At 38.6% G+C, this 20,376-nt stretch overlaps 1 protein-coding gene across 2 annotated transcripts in view; it reads right to left on the bottom strand.

Moving 5' to 3' along the window:
- Window positions 1–20,376, bottom strand: part of LOC114667097 (formin-like) — a 613,004-nt gene that overhangs the window by 296,152 nt on the left and 296,476 nt on the right. For both annotated transcript variants that reach the window (XM_051920062.1, XM_028822231.2), the window contains one exon: window positions 14,923–15,010. In XM_051920062.1, coding sequence (XP_051776022.1) covers window positions 14,923–15,010 — 88 coding nt within the window. The remainder of the gene's footprint in view (window positions 1–14,922; window positions 15,011–20,376) is intronic.

Genomic DNA, 20,376 nt, shown 5'->3' with positions numbered 1-20,376 from the left:
CTTGTCACGGAAGGTGTCCCACATCACATTAAGATTTGAAGTCGCACCCAAGTCTTCAAGTTCCTCATGCAAACTGCATGCAAACTCATTAGAAACCCTCATCTTGAGCCTGGCCAAGTCCACCCTCATTCTTCTAGTAGGTGTTAGCCTGCTGGACCCAAGCTGGATATTCAGAATAGCAACAACAAGTCTGTGGTCAGAATTCACAAACTGGGAACTTCTGCAGACCCTGCAGTTCTGTAGGAGTCTTCAGTGTCTGCCTACAAAGATGTAATCGACCTCACTCACCACAGAACCAGTATTGGAGTACCAAGTCCAATGATGTGGCTCAGGATCCAGCGATCCACAGCCCCTGACCTTTTGCAAAGTCAAGGAACATGGAGCCACTTTCATCATGGTCAGCAGACCTATGGGGACAATACAATCCTTATAGCCAGCCCTGTAGGTGCCAATGGTGACAATGAAGTCACCCATGACCAGAGTAGTGCCACCTCTCAAGCACTAATCAACCAACCACTAAACGAAGTTGCGAATGTCTCTTTCACCAAGATATCACTCACCGTGGTCGGAGCATACACTGAGATAACAGACAAGGCAACCAGAGAGTGCTTTAACCTCAGTCTCTTAATAAGCTCATTGAAAGGAGTGACATCAAACACCATCAGAAGGAGCCGATCCACCACAGCAACAGCTACTCCCCAATTATGACAGCCATCAGAGTGACTAGACCAATAAAACGTGTACACAACTGCAGTGATCTGGCCAGCCCCAGATCTGTGTACCTCAGAGAGTGCTGCCACTGAAATGTGGAGTTTATGACGCTCCTCTGATGTCAGAGGAAGATGGTCATCAGGCCACAGAGACAAAATGTTCCATACATCTATCCGGATGGGCTGCCTCAAATTAGGACCCAAGTGTTGCTGTGCAGCGGACGACACTTCAGCACCACACCAGTTCCCATCCCCAACAAGCCTGATCTCACTGGCTCTCCAGTGGTTATGACTCATCTGGGGATGAGGCTCCTGAAGGCTTTCCCTCATAATGTGTGCAGCCTTCCTGTAGGCGCCTGCAGCAGAGCTACTCCCACAGAGAGCAGACAGGAGTCCTGTGTGCTGTTTTGGAGCGGCATGGTTTTTTTGGTGTCTGGAGTGCCAATCACGCCATCAACCCCCAAGTTTTCCCTGCAAGTTGGAGGATCATTTGCAGGGTTGGATGCACTTTAACATCATTCCCAGGACACCAGACCATAGTATACAGTTAGTTCCATAAATATTTGGACAGAGAGAACTTTTTTCTAATTTTGGTTCTGTACATTACCACAATGAATTTTAAATGAAACAAACTCAGATGCAGTTGAAGTGCAGACTTTCAGCTTTAATTCAGTGGGGTGAACAAAATGATTGCATAAAAATGTGATGCAACTAAAGCATTTTTAACACAATCCCTTCATTTCAGGGGCTCAAAAGTAATTGGACAATTGACTCAAAGACTATTTCATGGGCAGGTGTGGGCAAGTCCGTCATTATGTCATTATCAATTAAGCAGATAAAAGGCCTGGAGTTGATTTGAGGTGTGGTGCTTGCATGTGGAAGATTTTGCTGTGAACAGACAACACGCGGTCAAAGGAGCTCTCCATGCAGGTGTGAAAGAAGCCATCCTTAAGCTGCGAAAACAGAAAAAAACCATCTGAGAAATTGCTACAATATTATGAGTGGCAAAATCTACAGTTTGGTACATCCTGAGAAAGAAAGCAAGCACTGGTGAACTCAGCAACGCAAAAAGACCTGGACGTCCACGGAAGACAACAGTGGAGGATGATCGCAGAATCATTTCCATGGTGAAGAGAAACCCCTTCAAAACAGCCAACCAAGTGAACAACACTCTCCAGGGGGTAGGCGTATCGATATCCAAGTCTACCATAAAGAGAAGACTGCATTAAAGTAAATACAGAGGGTGCACTGCAAGGTGCAAGCCACTCATAAGCCTCAAGAATAGAAAGGATAGATTGGACTTTACTAAAGAACATCTAAAAAAGCCAGCACAGTTCTGGAAAAACATTCTTTGGACAGATGAAACCAAGATCAACCTCTACCAGAATGATGGCAAGAAAAAAGTAGGGAGAAGGCTCATTATCCAAAGCATACCACATCATCTGTAAAACACGGTGGAGGCAGTGTGATGGCTTGGGCGTGCATGGCTGCCAGTGGCACTGGGACACTAGTGTTTATTGATGATGTGACACAGGACAGAAGCAGCCGAATGAATTCTGAGGTGTTCAGAGACATACTGTCTGCTCAAATCCAGCTAAATGCAGTCAAATTGATTGGGCGGCGTTTCATGATACAGATGGACAATGACCCAAAACATACAGCCAAAGCAACCCAGGAGTTTATTAAAGCAAAGAAGTGGAAAATTCTTGAATGGCCAAGTCAGTCACCTGATCTTAACCCAATTGAGCATGCATTTCACTTGTTGAAGACTAAACTTCAGACAGAAAGGCACACAAACAGCAACTGAAAGCCGCTGCAGTAAAGGCCTGGCAGAGCATTAAAAAGGAGGAAACCCAGCATCTGGTGATGTCCATGAGTTCAAGACTTCAGGCTGTCATTGCCAGCAAAGGGTTTTAGATAGATAGATAGATAGATAGATAGATAGATAGATAGATAGATAGATAGATAGATAGATAGATAGATAGATAGATAGATAGATAGATAGATAGATAGATAGATAGATAGATAGATAGATAGATAGATAGATAGATAGATAGATAGATAGATAGATAGATACTTTATTAATCCCAATGGGAAATTCACATTCTTCAGCAGCAGCATACTGATACAATAAATAATATTAAATTAAAGAATGATAATAATACAGGTGAAAAAAACAGACAATAACTATGTATAATGTTAAATATTAACGTTTACCCCCCCTGGTGGAATTAAAGAGTCGCATAGTTTGGGGGAGGAACGATCTCCTCAATCTGTCTGTGGAGCAGGACAGTGACAGCAGTCTTGTCGCTGAAGCTGCTCTTCTGTCTGGAGATGACATTATTTAATGGATGCAGTGGATTCTCCATAATTTTCAACCAAGTATTAGAAATGAACATTTTGTTTCCAGTTATTTAATTTATCCAATTACTTTTCAGCCCCTGAAATGAAGGGATTGTGTTAAAAAAATGCTTTAGTTGCCTCACATTTTTATGCAATCGTTTTGTTCACCCCACTGAATTAAAGCAGAAAGTCTGCACTTCAACTGCATCTGAGTGGTGTGGCACCTGGACAGGGCTCATGCCTGGCCGGGACGCCCAGGAGGACAGGAGGAGGGCTCATTCCTCCTCCAGAACGCGAGGGGGCGTCCGCCCTGGTTGTATTGGGGGCCACGGGTACAGAGCTTGGAAGCTCTACCCTGTAGGTGCCCGTGGCCACCGCCAGGGGGTGCCCTGATGCCTTGGGCACCCTGGACCCTAGCGCTTCCGCCACACCCGGAAGTGCTGGGGGGAAGAAAAGAGGGAACACCCGGAGTGCTTCCGGGTACACAGCCGACACTTTCGCCACACTGGGGAGTGCCGGTGGAAGATTGCCGGGGAGCACCTGGAGCACATCCGGGTGTGTATAAAAGGGGCCGCCTCCCTCCAGTCATTGACAAGAGTCGGGAGGAAGGAAGATGATGTCGGGAGGACGGCAAGGAGGCGGCCTGAAGAGAGAGAAGGCATTGTTGAGAGGCCAGGACTTTGGGGTCTGTGAGCACGATAAGATTGTACATAATAGTGTAAATAAATGTGTGTTGGGTGACATGAACGTGTCTGCCTGTCTGTGTCCGAGCCAGTTGTCACAGTGGTTTCATTTAAAATTCATTGTGGTAATGTACAGAACCAAAATTAGAAAAAAGTTGTCTCTGTCCAAATATTTATGGACCTAAATGTATCTGTATATACATTTATTTATCTACAGTGGTGTGAAAAACTATTTGCCCCCTTCCTGATTTCTTATTCTTTTGCATGTTTGTCACATAAAATGTTTCTGATCATCAAACACATTTAACCATTAGTCAAATATAACACAAGTAAACACAAAATGCAGTTTGTAAATGGTGGTTTTTATTATTTAGGGAGAAAAAAAAATCCAAACCTACATGGCCCTGTGTGAAAAAGTAATTGCCCCCTGAACCTAATAACTGATTGGGCCACCCTTAGCAGCAATAACTGCAATCAAGCGTTTGCGATAACTTGCAATGAGTCTTTTACAGCGCTCTGGAGGAATTTTGGCCCACTCATCTTTGCAAAATTGTTGTAATTCAGCTTTATTTGAGGGTTTTCTAGCATGAACCGCCTTTTTAAGGTCATGCCATAGCATCTCAATTGGATTCAGGTCAGGACTTTGACTAGGCCACTCCAAAGTCTTCATTTTGTTTTTCTTCAGCCATTCAGAGGTGGATTTGCTGGTGTGTTTTGGGTCATTGTCCTGTTGCAGCACCCAAGATCGCTTCAGCTTGAGTTGACGAACAGATGGCCGGACATTCTCCTTCAGGATTTTTTGGTAGACAGTAGAATTCATGGTTCCATCTATCACAGCAAGCCTTCCAGGTCCTGAAGCAGCAAAAACAACCCCAAACCATCACACTACCACCACCATATTTTACTGTTGGTATGATGTTCTTTTTCTGAAATGCTGTGTTCCTTTTACGCCAGATGTAACGGGACATTTGCCTTCCAAAAAGTTCAACTTTTGTCTCATTAGTCCACAAGGTATTTTCCCAAAAGTCTTGGCAATCATTGAGATGTTTCTTAGCAAAATTGAGACGAGCCCTAATGTTCTTTTTGCTTAACAGTGGTTTGCGTCTTGGAAATCTGCCATGCAGGCTGTTTTTGCCCAGTCTCTTTCTTATGGTGGAGTCGTGAACACTGACCTTAATTGAGGCAAGTGAGGCCTGCAGTTCTTTAGACGTTGTCCTGGGGTCTTTTGTGACCTCTCGGATGAGTCGTCTCTGCGCTCTTGGGGTAATTTTGGTCAGCCGGCCACTCCTGGGAAGGTTCACCACTGTTCCATGTTTTTGCCATTTGTGGACAATGGCTCTCACTGTGGTTCGCTGGAGTCCCAAAGCTTTAGAAATGGCTTTATAACCTTTACCAGACTGATAGATCTCAATTACTTCTGTTCTCATTTGTTCCTGAATTTCTTTGGATCTTGGCATGATGTCTAGCTTTTGAGGTGCTTTTGGTCTACTTCTCTGTGTCAGGCAGCTCCTATTTAAGTGATTTCTTGATTGAAACAGGTGTGGCAGTAATCAGGCCTGGGGGTGGCTACGGAAATTGAACTCAGGTGTGATACACCACAGTTAGGTTATTTTTTAACAAGGGGGCAATTACTTTTCACACAGGGCCATGTAGGTTTGGATTTTTTTTCTCCCTAAATAATAAAAACCATCATTTAAAAACTGCATTTTGTGTTTACTTGTGTTATATTTGACTAATGGTTAAATGTGTTTGATGATCAGAAACATTTTGTGTGACAAACATGCAAAAGAATAAGAAATCAGGAAGGGGGCAAATAGTTTTTCACACCACTGTATTTATATATATCAAGGGCTTCTGTCCCTCTGAGGACAAATAAAGTTCATTTATTCATTTTCTTTCTTTCCTTCCTTCCTTCCTTCGTCAACTTAACATCATTTTAAACAAAAATCTTTTAATGCCTGTCAGACAGTCTTGGTGTCACAATCATTCCTAACCCATTAACAGCTGTGTACCTACACCACATTATTAGCATGTTAACTTATCTTGCTCAAATGGAAGAATCCCAACCCACCTGTTGTAAGTCAATGGGTATGTTCTGTACTATCTGAAACTGGAAAAATTACATTCTTGAATACAGGATCTGTAAAAAGAACTCTTTTAAAATATGGAAAGATCTCGTTAATAAAAATTTTAGTGTGAGCATTTATACTGGGGAAAAAGGACATTCTCCCTTCTTTTTTGTTTTTAAAGTATTGCCGTTTCTGTTGGCTCTCCTCTCTTTCTCTCAGGTGGGGGCTGAATTCTGTTTTTTCACGTTCGACTTGATTGTATGTAATGCTATCTTCTTTGTTCTATATGTTAGACATGATTGTATGTAATGTTATTTTCTTCACTAAAATAATAAAAAAAGAACTATATACACAATGTGTAATACTAGGATGAATATAATAAATAAACATTTTACTGTATTTGAAGCAACACCTGACCACCTGTATCCAGAAAACATTGAGGAATATCATGCAGTGCGGGGGGGCAGTGGTGCCACGTAATGGGTACAAAATCCTTGGTTTAGAACTCCTTGAATGTTGCACATGTGGAATATGCTTAAGTTTTTTCCCACACATCCAAAGACAGAGTTTAGGTAAACTGACATACTGGCCTAGTATGAGTGTATTGCGTAAATTTGTTAACCACTGTGAATGACTGTAACCCTGCCAAGTGCTGCTGGGGAAGCCCTCTGGCCCCTGTGACACTGAACTAAATTAAGCTAATTTGAGAAAGTTATGTCATGATTGTCTCTCTCTGTGACCTCCTTAAGAATATTATCATATCTGTAGTTGTACTTGGTCGCCTTTAATCTTCTATAAGCACAAATAAAGCTTTATCTAATCCAACAGGGGTTCCTAGTGCCCATGATAATGACTTGGACTAAGAAAGGCATAAAAATTGATTTAGGGATGGACCTTAAAGGTAAGTATTCTGACAGTATGCAGAACTTCTGAAGTGCTTATCCACAATATTTTAATTGTATGTTGTGGGTTTGAAAATTAACTTTTGGATGGATAGATGAGATGCAGATTTGTGATATCTAATTTATATTTATGGTATTTTTGTTATTTATCAGTTTAAAAAAAAACACAGAGTCTGTTGCTTATTTTTGTGGTATCGATTCAATGGTGCTTTTACTGCTCTCTTGTGGAGAATACAGGTAACTGCTGCCATTCTTAAACCAGTACAGTAGTGTTGTCACAAAAATTAATCACAAACTCACCAGGACTATAATATGGAATGTGAGATATAAAATGGATGACCTGATAAAATTTACGTAGAAAAAGTCCTTCCTTCTTTCACATTGAATTTAAACCTTTAATAGTTATCCTGCATATTGCAGATTGTTATTCAAATTTTGCCATATGAATCAATTCAGAAGTTTGCTCCACCCGGGCAGAATCTCAGGACAGATGGAGCCTTTTGCAACATTCGTGTGTAAGGCAGGAACAACACATGGACAGAGTGTCAATCCATTACACAATGAACACATATGCAGTTCAATTTAGAAACACACATCTATCTAACTTGCATGTCTTTTGACTGTGGGAAGAACCACACCAACCAGTGGAAATCAAGGCAGGCATGAGGAAAATAGCAACCTCCACACAAGGTGCCATCAGTCTCCTTGTTACCACAGTGCATCATGCAACCCTCAGGTTTCTATTATATCCATTAACAAGTAAAGTAATGAAACAAAACAAAAAACGTAAACTCCAAACATATACTATACAGTGCATCAAACCAGAAAGGGAGCACAATTGAGCAGTCACTGGAATATAACTATAAGAAACTAAACTTTCAGCTACTAGGCTACCAACTATACTCCTCACGTCCAACTAATTTATTGATCCCGACACCTAATCAGCCTATATTTCAAACTTAAAAATGCAAATAAAAAGTTGTCCTATCAACATAGTCATTTGGCAGAATACTTTTCACCTTTGAACTTTTTTTTACTAAAAATCATAAGCTTGAAGCACTTAACTCGCCTCTGGTTTTCTACTTTGTATCTAGGTCGAGTTCTTAACTCTAAGTGATGTCAAACACCACCAGCTTTGCTCGGTTGTACTCTCAGTCTGACCTTATTCACTTACAGCAATATTCAGACTACTACAGAACAATAACATTTTGCTTAGTCAAAAAACTGTTTTACTATCTTATACTATGGCACCCTTTCATTGCCTTAATTATTAAAGTCCTAATCTACTCATCATGACACAGTGTGAGATTGTATCCTACTGTATTCTTTTGTAAAATATGAAAACAGTCAAACTTTCTTTGCAAAGTTCTCCTCAAAGTTTCTTTTGACTTTAACAAGTATTTATTAATGTTGTCCTTGAAGGAAATCCCCATCTAAAATGATTGTTCTTTTAAATATTACATAGCCCATGTAAGTTTGTAGTGGTGACAGAGAAAAATGTTTTGTGGAAAAATTAAACATTGAATATTTATACTTAGCAGCATCAATAGGTGATCATCACTGGACAGTGGAATACAATGTGAAAAATGTAGATGAAAAAAAGATAAAAAAATCTTTTGTAACTTGTGTTGCACAATCTACAATGTCTGATATCCATTCGTATGGACAAAATGTTGTCAATTTTTGTGAAAACTATGGGGCTTTGCGCCCTGCTCGCTTCGCTCACCAACCCCCTCTCCCGCTTCCCGCCAGCAAATTCACGTCTCTGTCACTCGTGTATGTTACACTTTCACCAAACAACAAAACTTTGTCATGGATACGCCTCTTCATTAATTCTTTGCATTTATATAGCGCTTTTTCTCAATACTCAAAGCGCTCAGCAATTGCAGGTTAAGGGCCTTGCGTAAGGGCCCAACAGAGCAGAGTCCCTTTTGGCATTTACGGGATTCGAACTGGCAACCTTCCGATTGCCAGTGCAGATCCCTAGCCTCAGAGCCACCACTCTGCCATTGGGAAGAAACACTAATTTTCTCTGATGGCAACACGAATCAGACGATCTACAAGTCTCAGACTTAAAGCTTAAAGCCAAACAATATCTACATACTTCTGTCATATCACCTATGTCCATATATTCAATCTCTTTTCGCTTTTACCTTTTCATCAATATCGCATTGAATTTTGATTCTGTGTTTGGAATTACATCGTGACAATGCAACATATAACTGCATGTGAGTGAAAATCGTTTCTTTCTATCTACAAGAAATGTGTCTGACAATAGCATTCACACAATTGAGAAATGATTGAACCGTGTGCATGGTTATGTGGGCAGGACTTTTTCAAATCTCTTTGCATAAGCTCTTGTCTCGCGGGGCTTGAAATTTTCTCTTGTGGGATTTCACTTTCATCAAACAACAAATCTTTTAATTCTCGCAGATACGCCTCTTCATTGGGAAGAAACACTACTTTCTTTTTCCCTGGCAACACAAATTAGACGATCTACAAGTCTCTGAATTAAACTTTAAATCCAAACAATATATTCAGTCTCTTTACGCCGTTCTGTTATTTCACCAAGTAATAATTTCCGTTTGTTTGCGCTAATGTGATCTTTACTATCATTTTTTGAGACATTTGAATTTTCGTTCTTCAATTATCTCTAACCTGCTCTGCATGTGTACGTTGCCAACGCTTTTGGAATCTTTTAATTCTCGCGGATAAGCCTCTTCATTGGGAAGAAACACTACTTTATTTTCCCTGATGGCAACACAAATTAGACGATCTACAAGTCTCTGACTTAATGTTAAAGCCGAACAATATATTCAATCTCTTTTTGCTTTTCCATTATTTCACCGAGTAATAATTTCCGTTTCTTTGCGCTAATGCAATCTTTACTAGCCTTTTTTTGAGACTTTCAAATTTTCGTACTTCCATTATCTCTAACCTGCTCTGCATGTGTACCACGCCAGTGTTTTTGAATTCTTTATGATGTTCTACTTTGTCATCTACTTTGTCTTTTATTTCCGGCCTCAGGTGTGGTTAAATTTCTTGGCACAAACTCTCGTCTCATGGGACATGTAAGTGTCTCTCTGAGAAAATCACGTCTCGTCTCCAAAATTTTTTTTTATAATAGAGAGATATAATTAACGGTTATTTCCTGAAAGCACTGTATTAAAAGTTAGCAAGGAAGATGTTATTCTGTTCTTGAGTGAAGGACAGGTTTCTTCACCAGTGAACAAAGGTAAATGTAAGTTGGCAACTTAAGGACTCTCCGAACGTGAGAAACAAGATTCTCTGGTCTGATAAAGCCAAGATTAGCATAATGACTGGGGGAAACCAGGTGCTGCTCATCACCTGTGCAATACCATTCCAACAGTAAAACATGGTAGTGGCAGCAACAAAGATTGGAAGACTAGATAGTCAAGAGAAAGCTGAATGGAGCAAAGTCTAGAGATATCCTTAATGAAAACCTGCTCAGAGTGCTTTGCACCTCACACTGGGTAAAGAGGTCTCCTTCCACCAAGAAATGGTCTTAAACACAAAGCAAAGACAACACAGGAGTGGCTTAGAGACAAGTCTGGGAATGTCCTTGAGTTACTCAGCCAAAGCCCAGACTTGAACAGAATAAAACATCGCTGGAGTGACCTAAAAATAACGGCAAATCAATGGTTACTATCTCAACCTGACTGAGCATGAGAGGATTTACAGAGAAGAATGGTAGAAAATTCATTCCCAAATTCAGAAGTGTGAAGCTTGTTGTGTCAAACTCAAGAAGATTCCAGGCTGTAATTACTGCCAAAAGGGCTTCCTCTAAGTACCGAGTAAAGGGTCTGAATACTTTTGTCAATGGCACAGCTCTATGTTTTATTTTTAATAAATTTGCAAAAACTTCTAAAATCCTGTTTTCCCTTTGTCATTCTGGGATACTGAGTGTTGCTTGATGTAGGGAAAAACAATTCAAATGATTTAACAGGAGGCTGCAACATATCACAATGTGAAAAAAAGAAAGGGGTCTGAATAATTCCTGAATATACTGTACATTGGACTATCTGATTTCATAGTTCTGCAGAAGAGTTAGAATTGTGTTGCTGCTGAATTTGACATGAATGAATGCTTGACTGTGTTGTATCCTGGAGATACAGGATTGATTTTATCCTAATATGAGAATGAGTTTCCAATATTATTAAGCATAGGCAAATATAAATTGGCCCAGTGGGAGGTGGTGATTCCTGTCTAGTGTTGGTTCCAGCCATGTACTGAACATTTTTGGCATGACATCAGCCATCATGACATTTATATTGACTTATGGAGATTGAAGGATACACCAATATATTTTCATGTTTACCCACTTGCTGAATTTCCTTACAGAGTTGTGGGGGAGTCTATTATAGCAGGACTGTGCCAAAAATGGAAACCAGCATTAGACATGGCACAAGTCCTACATCAGGGTGTTATCATTAACAATACAATGCTTATTTATACTGTGCAAGTTTAAATTCACCAAATGCCTGAACAGAAATTGAAGTTATAATACCCAAAAGAAACAAAGACAACATATAGATAATGACCCAAGTTTAGAATTGAACGTAGGTCACCAGAGATTGAGGTTATAGCACTAAGCAATGAGTCACCATACTTGATACAATTTACAGACACATGGGACAAGAGCATATCCCATCAGTGACAAGAACAAAGCAGTATCCAAACCTAGATAGACAAAGTACCTGGAGAAAAACCTGCATACACAATGACCAGGTGAGACTGCAGTACTCACCACTGTACCAACATGCCATTCACAAATTAAATGCAATAAAAATTGAAAACAAGTCTCAAAACATCTCAAAACATCATGCAACATTTATAACGAATACATACATATTTACAGACATTTTATTTAAGTTTTTATTGCATATAGTGGAGATAATTATATTTTATGTCAGCATTTACTTGTATTATCACACAAGAGTGTTTGCCCTTATATATACAGTATGCACTAAACATATGTTTCTGTGTGAGTGTGTGTGTTGCATGTTTATATACACATTCTTTAAAACTAATGCAGCTACATCTATAATCTGTATAAAAAAATCAATGATGTATGCCACATTACCCAAACATCTATTTGCTGAACCCACTTTACCCACTGCATGGCCGGCCACAGAGAGAAAGGCAACATTGCAACATCTTAAAAAAAAAAAAAAAACTGTAAACCCCTGTAATGAACTTTAAATGGTGTGGACACCAGGGGGTGCTCCAGCTCCCCAAACAGCCAACACAAGCAGGCTCGGAAACGAGTGTAAAAACACAAGACTCTTTTCCTAAAGTGCTTCTCGCCACCATCAATACAAATTCAGCAACAGAGCACTCAATATACAGCACTCAGCAATGCCTCGTCCTCTCTTGTCTTTCTCTCTCACTGCCTCCTCCACTTCCCCACGCAAGCGGTGTCCTCCAACTCCTGACTCTTGCTCACCGGTAGTGAGGTAGTTGGCTTCTTTTAGTACTCTGAAGTACCTCCCGTCCAAAAGAATTGGCTCGGGAGCACTTCCAGGTGAGGTAGGAATCCAACAAAGTGAGGCTCCCCAGTTCCTGCACCACCCCCTGGCGGCACCCACAGAACCCAATAAGGCTGAGCCAAAGAAATCCATGTACTATGATGCCCTGTGGGAATCCGGGGGAACCACTGCAACACAAAGGGGCTGCCATCTAGTGTTCCAGGTAAGACAGTGCACTAAAGAAGCTGTCTTCCCCCATCCATCCACCTCATTGGTGTTCCAGCCAGGTAAAGATGCCAGGTGACCCTTATAATGGATACAAAATTGCCAAAGACATCTAAGATGATTTAAATGATTGACATGTAATCACAGTACCTTTAATAGCTAGACATTTTTATACAAAGCCTCTCGCCCTAAGCACCATCAAGATAACAATTAGTTTGAAGGTCACATCCACTACTCACACACACACATGCACACACACGCACACACACATACACACAACACACACACAGCTCTCACAACAATGTTACACACATATACATGCCAGTGTTGTATAATTTTATTCTAAAAAGATGCAAATACATTTTCACATTGGAATTCCCATGATTAGAGCACCGCAGGCATCATTCTGGGGTACTTGTTCCTTAGGAAACATTGAAAAACTAACAGATAAGAATATAAAAAAACAATCTTTGCACCTTACATGTCAGTTAGGGTGTTAAAAGATTAACATTTAAGTAGATGCTGCCATCACAATTTACTCCTCAGAACAGAAAGGGGAATTGGTACAAAGTATACAGTTTCGTCCAGGTCTGTAGCAATTATTTGACATTACCAATAATGTCAACAATAAAAATGTGGTAACAGATATTTCTGATGTTGATTGTTTATATTCATTTTCAAATGAGAAACTGATCTTTTCAAGGCTGTCCCATCCTGCTTTTTAAAGGTCTCACCCCATTGCTCTAACACAGAAAGAACTTCAATTCCAAACAAATAAAAAAAAAATCCATGAATTAATAAGCAAATGAAACACTACGTACCACAACACTTTGATTATATGGTGAGTTTCAACATTTCCAGAGAAAGTGAAAGGCAATACTGTTGACAAAACTGTAAATGTGTGATGTAATTACATTTTAATAAATAGCGAACTATGAAAACATGTTTTGCAGTGCTACGATCAGGCATTTGAATGCTTTAATTATAAAGTAATCCACACACAAATGAATTATGTACATGTACAACAAATCTCTATGCATTTTCTAAGAGCTCAGAATTTGGCAACACCAAGTACTAAATGGGAAACAGCACTACAAATGATGCTGGTTCATCACATAGCACTTGGTCACACAAACACAGTCACGTTGGACAAACTGATATTCCCAAAAACAAATTACAATGCCATATTATGTGCAACCTTAACCAAGAGAGTATTCAAAACATGACACAACTTCATTAAAGGATATTTCCTAAGAAACACTAAATTATGAAGAAATCATCCTGCAAAAATCTAACATTTTCATCTGGATAGCCACAAGTCTTGGCTTTCCTCCTCAAGAGTACCTAGATGACCTGCATTAAAGTGCCATTTACTGAAACTGCCTTCCAGATGTACTGTATATGCAGTCTACAACTTTAGGAGCATCAGAAAATAAGATGAGTTAAGAAACATTAGAAAAGAAAAAGTGAGCATATAGATATTTGTGTTACTGTGAACATATGTTCTGAATAGATTGTACGATTTTTGTAATGAATGGACCAATCACAAGATTTGTAAACATAACAAAAATCAGAATACTTGTTTGGGCAGCAGGTCCAATATTTGAGGAGAAAAGTGCTTTCGCTATTGATGATATTATAGGGTCATGTCATGACTCACAATTACTCTTTGTTCATGCATATTTATTGAGCTGAATAACTCTACCTATTACTGCACTGTTTTAAACGCTACCATTTCACAGCAGTTCTAAACTGAATAACCTAGAATCCTCTTTATAATCACAAACTTCAGGGGCTGTGTCTAGTGACCACTAGTGTCATGTGCACACCTCCCTGTGCACCTTTGCATTCTTTGTAAATGCTCATTTATTTTGTCCTTTAAGATTAACCACAATGAATAATGACTGGCATGTAGAAGATTTCCTCTTCTTTTAATGAATTTAATTTTTAAGAATATGATCAATTTCCAAAACTTATTCAATTTAGTTATTTCAGGCAACATGCCCTTTCAGAGCTACCAGTGTAACCTACATGCCAAAAACTTCAGACAGCCACCTAATTGATTAATTGTTATAATATTTACCCAAATAACTGATTATTGTATGTTGCAGTTCTGCTTTAATCCTAAGAATCCCTAAACTATTCTGTTGCAATGGATACCTACGATATGTGTACGAGGGTGTGTGTACATGTGTCCCATAGAAAATGAACACATTAAATAGTGGATATCAATAGAAAACAAATATGATTTTAATTGGCTTTGAACCATAATAATCTACCGAAGATATCCTAAGCTCCACAGAGGAATGGAGAAAAAGTTGTGTATATTACTGGATAATTGTAATTATCATATCAAAATATGTCTAAAGTTCCAGGAAATAAAGGTATCACCACAACCAGAGACATGACATGACAGTTATCTAAATTGTGATCTATGCAGGTGTGTGGATGGTAACCATGAAGAGTGTGTTCCATTAACATGGAATGATGTTCAGGCTTACCTTGTTGAATGTCTTTCATTTCAAGGTGTAGACTTGATATTAGAATTCCTACCGTCTGTGATCGCTTGCCATCTAGTAGTTTAATAATCTGTTAAAAAAAAAAAAAAGATTAAAATACACCAGATAAGAACAAAAACAAACACAATGCTGGGTGTGAAAGAAAACCAGGGTATCATGATTAGGGCTGCATTTTAGGGTCCTATTGCTTTTCCTGTATTACACACCATTTCACCTAACTGTTGTGACCTCGAGTTCATCAACATTACAAGATAAAAAGTCAGCATTTACACCCAGCTTTATCCAATCTGTGGATAAATCCTTTAAACACAAAAAGAAACACTCTCTTTGCTATTAGTCTTTGTGTATTGCCTGGTTTTGAATTCTTGACGATTTTTGACTTTGATTCTTACCACTTGACTTGGTTTCGGTCACTTTGTTAATGTTTTATTTGTTTGCACGCATCTCCTGCTTTTTCTCAAAAAATGTATTATTTGTTCCTACCAAGCAATACGACACACTGAGTTTTGCACTTCATTTTGGATTAGATACACTTATTCATATGAGATTTGAATATTTGGGTAATTAAAACGATTCTTTATAAACAATTTTAACTACTCCTACTTTTTGATTATACGTACAAAGTAAAAGAAGAAAACCCAACTCAGAAAAATCATCAACATCAGGTATCTTACTCTGTCGTATTTCTTGCTTTTAGTAAGGAAAGTGATGAATACTGGGTAATACTAAATTCGCATGTGAGCTGTTTTAAACTTATGCAAGTGCCTAAAATCCCCAAATGCTCCACATACAGTATTTGTATACTCTATAAGTTAGAGGTTTAGAAATTACGACTTGAAATTAAAAAAATCATATTTTACTGGCTTAGTCATGAATGACCATGAAATCATGACTGAGTAACTTAACATATAAGTGCTACCACTGTTGAAACACTGACAAGAATTGTACCATTGTGATTTGAAAATTGTTTCTGATACAAATGTTTGAGTAAAGCAGAAAAGGCAAAGTTAAGACTTAAGAGTCCAGATCAGAATGCTTAATATTTATACATTGTAGTGGATGAGGTGAAGATTCAGAGATAATACAGTTTGTGGTTGTCCGAGGGAATGACAGCCTAACAAAATAAATGGGGCACCAACCCAGCCATCCCTGTTTGCTTCAAATTAAATCAAAGAAAACAAATGCAGGATGGCATCAGAAGTATAATAAATAATAGCCTCCTGAAAGCCTGGCACAAAGTAATCTTGTGGTTCTTAGGTTACAGAGGAACTCCGTTACTCTGGTTGCTTGGTTGTGAAGTGACACCTCCTTCCCCGGAACAGGAAAGGGTGGAGTTAGTTGCCCTCACTGGGTGGTTTCTTGGTACTGCAGAAGAAAAGGAAGATAACACAGTGAGCTGCAGCGCCCCCTCTCAGTCTATATATGTGACAAGTTACAGCAGCAACTTAGTGTCAAAGCCACAACATTTCACAGTGTGAAGGTACAACATGACCGAGTAAAAACTTCCACACTCTTTCAGGTTTGTTTGCTCTAATTTATATGATGTAGAATATGATGGCAGGAATTTTGGTACTTTTAAAATGGCTTAAACTCATAGATTTACAACTTATACTTTCATCACATTGTGTACCCCATGAAGTGAGTTAAACTTGCTATAGTAAAAAATCTGAACACTTTAGACTGGTCAGGCACAAATTTCAGTATCCATAGGGTGGTGGAAACCAGATGCTCATCGTTACTGTTCTAAGATCAATGTTGAACAATGTAAAGAAATTTGTGAAATATGTCTTCACAGCATGAACTGCTCATTAAAAAAGAGTTAAAAACTCTCAATATATTTTGATATTTTTTTAGGTAACAAGTACAAACTTACAATGAGTGCCAAGAAGATGAAATCTTACGTTGTAATGTTTTTATCTTCCTAATTATACACGGCTGACTTCTGCACAGAGGGTCATGCCTGGAAGTGCAACACATTTGGGTTTAACTTCCACACTTGGAAGTAGATTAACTTCTTACCGGGATAATTACAGATTCCAGCAGCATGTAATTTGCCCAGCTTTCCCAGACCTTTCAATTGACCTCACTCTAGTCTATATTGATACACCTATATTGCAGCACCGCCTTGAAGTCAAATGCCTACCGCACACTAAAAAAAGGGAAGTGGCATTATGAGACACATAACGATAGATCCTCCTTCCTTGGCGGCGAGGAGGAACTTGCTTCCATTGCAGTGTGTCATACATGTCCTTCAGATACAGACAAGGTGACATAAGGTACCACCAAATGTACTAAAATTTGATATGCAAACATATTAGCTTTTATGGGTTTGTGCACTGTATAAATCTTGGATATCCACAAGGTCAGTAATCACTCAGTCTGTCTAAAGGATTCTGCAGTTAATGATTTCATAAAAAAACATTCTGACACGGTACTCAATGTGGAAATATCTTAGATGACAATGTGAATAAAATTAAATATCAGTTTTATAAATTTGAATAAACTTTTCCAAATGAGTTCTCTAGTACATCATACACAATTGGATAGCTATACATTCACAATATCAGAACAATTTAAAATAATGGGGATAACCATCACAAGTAAATATAAAGATCCTTTTCAGCACAATTTTGGAATTACTATATAAAAATCATTCAAGATATTAACACATGATCCACCATTCATCTCACCTTAACGGAAAGAAATAATATTATCAAAATGAACATAAGCTGCTTTATCAATACCAAAGTACACATTGTTATAGCCTACTCTGCATTGGCTGGTTTATAAAGTAAACCTGTTCTTTGGTTTCTTAGAGCATTTGCCTTAATTGAGGACATTCCTAGTTATTTACAAGCTTAGTTGTCTAGTGTGAATAGATCACCCGGGTGTGTGAATATAAGCTATAAAAGAAGCTTGTTTGGGTTTGATAAAAGAGAGAGGAGTTTAACAGGAGAAGGTATGAAGAGCTGGATGGTTTAGTTTTTTTTTGGTAAAAGAAATGTAATTATTTATAAGCCAGCCATCCTAGTTGTTATTGCCCTTTTAATTATTTGAAGCATGAAGTGTGTCTAACATTTTAATTTTGTCTAGCTAGATACTTAAAGTAGTGTTTGTTCTGCTGCTTTGCTTCCTTTTTTTGTGTATGACTAGGCTATATTCTTGGGAGCAACTTTGAAAATAAAGAGAGTTTATTTTTTAAATGGTTCATTGTGTTTTTGTTTTTCCTGCTTTTTCATTTGTGTATGGCCCAGGTCTTTAGTAGGCCATAACAACATCAACAAATTAAATCAAATCCACTCAACATCAATTTATTACATCATTGATAAGGAATTTGAAATAGGCAAATATCAAAAAAGAAGATCTAACCCAGAAGGTGGCATGGCACTATCTAACTTTCAATTTTACTACCGGGCAGCAAATATATGCAAAATAAAATCTGGCAGAAATTCATAAATTTACATTGGCCTGGTTTGCAATGGAATACAATTCTTGTTCTAAATCTTCTTTGTATGCCTTCTTCTGTGCTCAAATCAATACTAACTATTGTCAATTTACCAGCAATCCAGTCATCCACCACTCACTTAAAATATAGAACCAGTGGAAAGGACATTTCAATGTAGAATTTGTTTCTTCTATACATAATAAACAATCTTTTCAATCTTCATAAATGTACTCAGCATTGAAACTATGGAAAACGCTAAGAATTAAGACACTTGTAAATCTTTTGATATGAACGTAATTGCATCTTGTGAACAATTACACTCCAAATATAGTTTTTCAGCTTTATACTTTTTTCCCTACATACAAATTAGAAATTTTATTAAAAGAAATTTACCCAATGTTTGTCATCTTACATCCATATATATCACAGAGGGTATACTAATTATGAAGATTCAGACAGCATTGCAACAATATATAAAAATATCTGAAAGAATCTACTTTTCAATTAGCCTACGGAACAGTGGGAAAGGGACTTTTAAATTAGCATCTTAAAAAGGAGTGAAACACAGAATATACTCTAGTTCTAGATGTACCAAGCATTCTATAATTTAGCTAAGACACATACAGCTCATTTAAAATTGTCTAAAATGTACCTTGTGCAAGATTCAACCTGTGAGTACATGACAAGGATGTCCTTATTGTACTGCACTTAATCTCTAGCTGACTTGTTGCTAGTGAGTTCAGAGGACATACTACATTTACAGATGATGACAGGCTTAATTTAGTGATAGAGAAAAGCCAGAAACTGGAATGGACCCTCCAAACAATAGATGAACAGTGATCCAGGTGTCCTTGGGTGTTATCTCTTTCTTCATTATAAATGCTCTGTAAAAAGTACAGTTAGGTCCATAAATATTTGGACAGAGACAACTTTTTTCTAATTTTGATTCTGTACATTACCACAATGAATTTTAAATGAAACAACTCAGATGCAGCTGACTTTCAGCTTTAAGTCTGTGGGATGAACAAAACGATTGCATAAAAATGTGAGGCAACTAAAGCATTTTTTAACACAATCCCTTCATTTCAGGGGCTCAAAAGTAACTGGACAATTGACTCAAAGACTATTTCATGGGCAGGTCCGGGCAAGTCCATCGTTATGTCATTATCAATTAAGCAGATAAAAGGCCTAGAGTTGATTTGAGGTGTGGTGCTTGCATGTGGAAGATTTTGCTGTGAACAGACAACATGCGGTCAAAGGAGTTCTCCATGCAGGTGAAAGAAGCCATCCTTAAGCTGCGAAAACAGAAAAAACCCATCCGAGAAATTGCTACAATATTACGAGTGGCAAAATCTACAGTTTGGTACATCCTGAGAAAGAAAGCAAGTACTGGTGAACTCAGCAACGCAAAAAGACCTGGACGTCCACGGAAGACAACAGTGGTGGATGATCGCAGAATCATTTCAATGTTGAAGAGAAACCCCTTCACAACAGCCAACCAAGTGAACAACACTCTCCAAGGGGTAGGCGTATCGATATCCAAGTTTACCATAAAGAGAAGACTGCATGAAAGTAAATACAGAGGGTGCACTGCAAGGTGCAAGCCACTCATATGCCTCAAGAATAGAAAGGCTAGACTGGACTTGGCTAAAGAATATCAAAAAAAGCCAGCACAGTTCTGGAAAAACATTCTTTGGACTGATGAAACCAAGATTAACCTCTACCAGAATGATGGCAAGAAAAAAGTATGGAGAAGGCGTGGAACAGCTCATTACCCAAAGCATACCACATCATCTGTAAAACACAGTGGAGGCAGTGTGATGGCTTGGGCGTGCATGGCTTCCAGTGGCACTGGGACACTAGTGTTTATTGATGATGTGACACAGGACAGAAGCAGCCAAATGAATTCTGAGGTATTCAGAGACATACTGTCTGCTCAAATCCAGCTAAATGCAGTCAAACTGGGCGGTGTTTCATGATACAGATGGACA

This window comes from Erpetoichthys calabaricus, chromosome 16 (assembly GCF_900747795.2).
Source record: "Erpetoichthys calabaricus chromosome 16, fErpCal1.3, whole genome shotgun sequence".
Classification (NCBI taxonomy): domain Eukaryota; kingdom Metazoa; phylum Chordata; class Cladistia; order Polypteriformes; family Polypteridae; genus Erpetoichthys; species Erpetoichthys calabaricus.
Note: the sequence above shows the minus strand (reverse complement) of the source record. Positions and strands in the feature narration are given on the sequence as shown.